General features: G+C 33.0%; 1 protein-coding gene across 1 annotated transcript in view; it reads left to right on the top strand.

Moving 5' to 3' along the window:
* The first annotated feature begins 308 nt into the window (after window positions 1-308).
* Window positions 309-6,000, top strand: part of LOC149907083 (uncharacterized) — a 39,334-nt gene continuing 33,642 nt past the window's right edge. The window contains exon 1 of the mRNA XM_090104149.1: window positions 309-775. Within this exon, the coding sequence (XP_089960275.1) occupies window positions 647-775 (129 nt within the window). The 5' untranslated portion in view covers window positions 309-646. The remainder of the gene's footprint in view (window positions 776-6,000) is intronic.

Genomic DNA, 6,000 nt, shown 5'->3' with positions numbered 1-6,000 from the left:
CCTTTTGAACAACCCTAAATTTCTACTACCACCGTCTTTGTCTAACAATAACCACCACGTTCCCATCCGTTAAACTGCATCAAGGAAAAACAACGTAAAACCGCCCGAGATGAAACGAGATAGAATAAAATATATGCACTAGTAGAGAGGACAGAGAAAGCGTCATACGTAGTAGCCATCTACGTGTTTTGCGTAGTAAGAGTGAAAGAGAGGCGGGGAACCCTCGCGTTAGAGCGAGAGAGGTACAAAAATTAACTATCAGAGGGGAGAGGAATAGAGCTTCTTCAAGCGGGGTGGTTAGTCCGCATTCGACCGCGGTGCTGTGTGTATCGCTGCACGGGAGATGGTTATAGCGAACTATTAAGTTGTGAATTTTTATTTCTGCTCGTTTCGTAAATTATTAGTTTTATTAGTACACACTTTACGTTAAGTTTTACGGTGTTTTAGTTGTTATCATGAATAAGAATAACTTTTAAAAACTTTAACGTTTTTCGGATTTTGTACGTGCGTGAACTTAAATTAGTACGCGAATTTTTGTATTAGAAGAAAGGACATTATTATGATAATATCACTGTTTGGATTACTGTGCCGTTTATGATAAGGAAGGACTTTCTTGGACTTCATTATACCGGAGATACCAAAGAAAATGTGTGCCAAAATGTTATTTAGTTTTTCCTTGTTTTCTGCTTTAATATCATGGATTGCCGTATTTGCTGAAGAGGAGGTTTCATCTCCTTTGAGAGTAGCGCAGTGCCGGGCGACATGCTTACAAAAGGTCAGTGATGTAATCACATTCGCATTATTTATTTGCTTTACAGTATAATTTTTCACACATCGAATCACTATCCATCAATTTGATTATAGCCATTCAAAAGCACGTAGGTAATAAATAAATGATTGTTGCTAGCTATCCGTTCGCAGCCGGACCAACCACGGCGTGAAAATCAATGGTTAGAATATTGTGTGTAAGCTGTATAAAAAGCTGTATAGCATCTATCGAATTTAATAATAAATAATCCTTATTTATTATAATGGCTATAGCAGCAAATTACGTATGATATTGGATTCTGTTACCATCAATCACGTAAAGTTATCAATGCCGTCCCGACGGACTGCTATAATTTGAAACAGTAAATTATGGTTTTCAATACCATAATATTGCAAATTGATATAGCTCCATGTTTTATAATGAAAGTCGAGGAGAGGAGTACCTTTATAGTAGTTGAAAGTAAATTGATATAGAGACCGGTACAGTGTACATTACAATGACCTAAACGAATTGATTTTATTTTAGGCCTTTAAATATTATGGTGAATTAAACTTACATAGGATGTAAAGTTAATTTGCACCTATTTTAAAAGTGCTTTTAACTTACTGAAAAAATCGTGTATCGTAAGAAGTACATGTGTACTCGCAACATCTAAAGCTCGTTTCTATAGCATATGGATCGACCTATGCAAGAAATGAGCCTGCTATCAAAAATCTTGGCCAACATAAACAAAAAAAGAAAATCGAAAACTAGGTGCATATTTTTATTTATTTAATCATTTCTCACGCTTGTTAAGAATTTTTTTTTAAACAGCAATACTATACGTTATAGTTATGGCATGCTGCAATACCTACATTGTAGAATTTAGTTAATTGGTTATTTCTAAGTTCTAACTAATCACTTTTTCATGCCGTAAATTTATTTTGCTCTTAAACATACCTACTTTGAATTTGGAGAACTGTTTTTATTGAATATTTTTTCATGCTGTAATATTCTCAGAAATAATAGATGCATAGTTAATCATAGATGGAATTCAACTATTTTTTTCTCATAAACGTGTTTATCGTGATTCGTGACATATCTATTTTGTTAATTTCAATAGGTATATTATGTGCTTTTAGTTTGTATTATATAATATATGTATATAATATTTTTCTGAAAAATGGTATGCTTACATTTTGTAGATGCCTGCTTGGTACCTGCCTTCAGAATTCTTTTAATAGTCACAATTTTTACTCAATATTTAATGTTGTCTTTTACGCATGTCTTTAAAACATTGTATTCAAAAATGACAAACGTTTTCTTTGCTATTTTTATTTTGATATTAAAAAATATTACTAGCTCTACATTTCAGCGGAAACGCAATTAAGTGAGAAATGCTTATCACAAGGATAAGTATACAATTTATTCTAACTTTCACGATACTATTTATCTAGACTGGTTACGGTATTTATTTGAGCCATTCGAAACAGGTTGGTTATCTGTGGAAATGCAACCATAAATGTTATTCGTAACTCAAATTGGAATAACCATTAGCTTTTATTTGACTTTCGAAGTAGGCTATAATATTATATTACAATAATTCTACATTATGATAAGTCAATATTATCACTATAGCTGTTTTCAATTATAAGTACATAGCTGTTGTATTTAAGTTATATTATATATTAGTAAGATTATATTTTGAACAAGAAATGAGTTACCTATTCCTATTGAAAATTTTCGCTTTTGTTTAATACGTAATAATGGTACCTAGAGATTAATTAGAAGATATCGCACATTATGTTGCTTTGACCCTAATTTTTAATAAATCATAATAAAATTAAATTAAAAAATGAACTGTATTAAGTAACAAACATGTAGGTACCAATATCATTAAATCGCCAAATAAGGTTCATAATAAAACCAAATTTAATGAGAACTTAAGCTCAACAACAATGAGTAGACAAACAAAGGTCCAGTGTTCAAGTTATTGACGAAATAATTCAAGAAAAGGTTAAAGAAAAATAAAAACTTTGAATTGAGAATTGGTCCTTAAGTCGGGAGTTCGATTTCAATGGGACATAAAGTATCGGCTATCGAGACGGCTAACGTTGTAAATAAATTAGTCGTTGTATTGAAATTCCCTCTAAATTGACCTTTTCTTGAAGTTGACTTATGGAGTACGTTTCAGTAAACAGGAATGTTATTGAATATCAATTTTAATATTATCTCTACTATTGGCATTACTTCGACAAGCGATCTCTACAAAGTTTTTGATTTTCTTTTGATCTAGTTGTTTATCAAAGGATCCAACTTATTATTATTTATTTCATTTATTTATTCATAATTATAACTTAGGAGGCTTCCAAGAATTCGGTAGCTACTGCGTAAAGATAACTTCAAATTTATTTCGAGTTATAATAACCATCCTCACAGTTTGCCCGACAGAAGATCGTCAATTGATTTCACGACCTACCTGATCCGTCAGTTTACGTAAGCTATCGCTGTTTGCAGATTAAACATCGTACGTTGCTAACAAAGGAGTCCATATCACGCACGTTTCAAAAATTGACATCTGCTGATAATCCTGATTTCCATCACAGTTCAATTTTTTGCGTAACGCCTTGCTTTTAGTCCTTTTTTGTTCGTCTACCTGCTAAGATTGAACACAATGGCGTGGCATTAGGTTTTTTACTCTATTTGTGAAGGGACGTGCGTGATGTATCCGAGGGCGGAAGGATAGGCAGTTAGTGCTTGCCTTTTGTTCGCATGATGATCCTTTCGTGAAATACGCCAATTATCTGAAAATGATAAGACGTGACGTCATCGATTTAAAAATTAGGAATAACGTAGTGTATAATATCTCTGACTAACGCATTGATGCATATTGTTTGTACGGTTGTACCTGCTATGTAGGCTTTTAACGCAATGCATTTTAGATGAAGTGTATTTATAAAGTACACCATAAATACGCACGTTCGATAAATATTTGAATTATAAAAGAATTCATCCACGTATTGTATAACTTGTTGGACTAGATTCAAAAATTCACTCAAATAAAACAACATCTGAGATTGCGTCATTGTCATGCACTGTCGTCAGTAACGATTTTTTTTCTTGTAACTCAGTCCTTTTTAAATATGTTCACTTGTGTTTTTCTGGTTCTTTTGTAAGCTTTTCGAGAGTTTTTGTTAGAACGTGCCTCCATGGCAAGTCTGAGTACACGTGATGAATTTTAAAATGTTCTCATAAGTAGCAAGATAAAGATATGCTTATGTCTAAGAACTGACTTGTCATGTTAACTTTGAGAATGTTTTATTACTGAGATAATGTAATTTGTATAACACTGGCCCTATCTACTGCTTAAAATAACAAACTCTTAAATTTCTATAATTTGTAAGATTCAAGACATGAAGTGAGAAAGTTGAATTACCATGTCAAATAGACAATCTGGGGGATAAAAGCTCCTTTCAACAAATATAAAATTATTTTCTTCGCAGTTCTAATTTTTGTACTTTTATGAAATTGAAATATGCAAGTTTAATTGAACATGAACCACTCAAAATAAATCTTAATGCATGATACGAATTATCTTAAACCTATTCTTCTAATACCAAATAAAAGGGCTGTCGATTTATTCGATTCATAAAATATCAAAAGGCTATCAGATATCGAACTAGTCAGTTATGCAAAACCGATCGACGAGAATAATATCCGTTTCACCTTGAAGCTTAAAGTATTGCAAAAAGAGGCCATAAAGAACGAACCCGGTGATCTCAAAACACAATCCCGATTAGAAATTTAGGAGCGTTCCGGCATCCCCTTACGGTCCCTTTTCGAAACCACTGAGACTCGAGCATTATTATTTTATCGTTTCATATGAGAGGAATGAAATTTTGTTCGAAGTGGACCAAAAAAACCCTAAGGTTTCGGATGCACGTCCTCTGGGCGCTTAGGGCAAAAAAACAAGTCCACGCCGAAATGACCTGCGTTTTTGTCCACGATTTGTTTTTGTTTTTGTTACGTTTGAGATCATTTGGAAGTAGCCATGTCTGTTGCTTACTGAATTAACTTAAATTGCCTTCGGTTTTTGTTTGAGGATCATCATTTTTGATCGTAACATCGCAGATGTTGGTGAAGTTAAAATTGATATTGAAATATTCAATACGCCGTAATTATTTCCATCTCTACCGTGGATTTACTTTTGTATTGGCGAAAACTTATAACTTTTTTGAGTCGATCCTTTTTAAGGTTATAAAAAAGGATAATTTGTGTTCAGAATGAACCGGAAACTGAGCCGACATTGATGGGATTACTTAAGTGAAAAGAAACGATTCAACGATCGACAGGTAGGGTAAAAGTGGGATAGATGCCGCACGGGGATAGATGCCTCATTTTCAAAAAACCTCACTTCCCAGAGTCGTGACTACGAATTAATGATTTAAATAGGAGCTCCTATCACCCCGCACCTCGGGTACGCATGAGCTGTTGTTTGGTGAAGACGTGTTTCGCTAGTGCGTGTTATAATATACGCGGTGAACTTCACGAACACGTTAAAATTTAAAAAGGTTGATATTTGCCTTTGCATAACTTTATAAGTATTAATAAATTTCACTATATTTCTTATTATGTCTATACACTGGTTCATTAAGTACAAATCTAAGTGAAAATAGTGGCTCTTTTGTTTTTATTTAATAAAAAAAATACTGGGGCAGCTATCCTTATCAAAAAGGATAGTTGCCCCTTTTTTTTCCCTCAATACATATGTACATGTTATTATCGATAATCACAAGTACTGTTTATATTTTTACCTGATTGCGTCAGAGGTTTTCTCTACATTAACCGATTTTACTCGTTTAATTTGCTTTTTTTGTTATGTATACTTACTTATTAATGATCTGTCCTTATACTGATTGTAGGAGAACCACGCCACGAAAATACAAAAGAAAAGAAGGAGTGCGAGCGCAAGTATATTCTTGGACAACAGAACAACTATGTTAACATGACATTTGCTGGTTTATCATATTAATTTTATTAGATTTCGCGTTTATAGAGTATGTAAGGCATCTATCCCACTCTGCAGGCATCAATCCTCATTAGTATTTTCATGGTGGGGCAACTATCCAACTAGGTATCCTCAAAAAAGGTGTTCTACAAAAATATTTATTACACATTATCTATAAATGATAGGATAAAAAATATATATAGTAATTCAAAACAGATAATTAACCTAGCTATATTCATACAAA

The sequence above is a fragment of the Colias eurytheme genome, chromosome 7 (assembly GCF_061535395.1).
Source record: "Colias eurytheme isolate Ceu_HAF_F1 chromosome 7, ilColEury1 Martin Lab GWU primary, whole genome shotgun sequence".
Taxonomy (NCBI): domain Eukaryota; kingdom Metazoa; phylum Arthropoda; class Insecta; order Lepidoptera; family Pieridae; genus Colias; species Colias eurytheme.
This window is presented reverse-complemented; position numbering and strand designations above follow the sequence as displayed.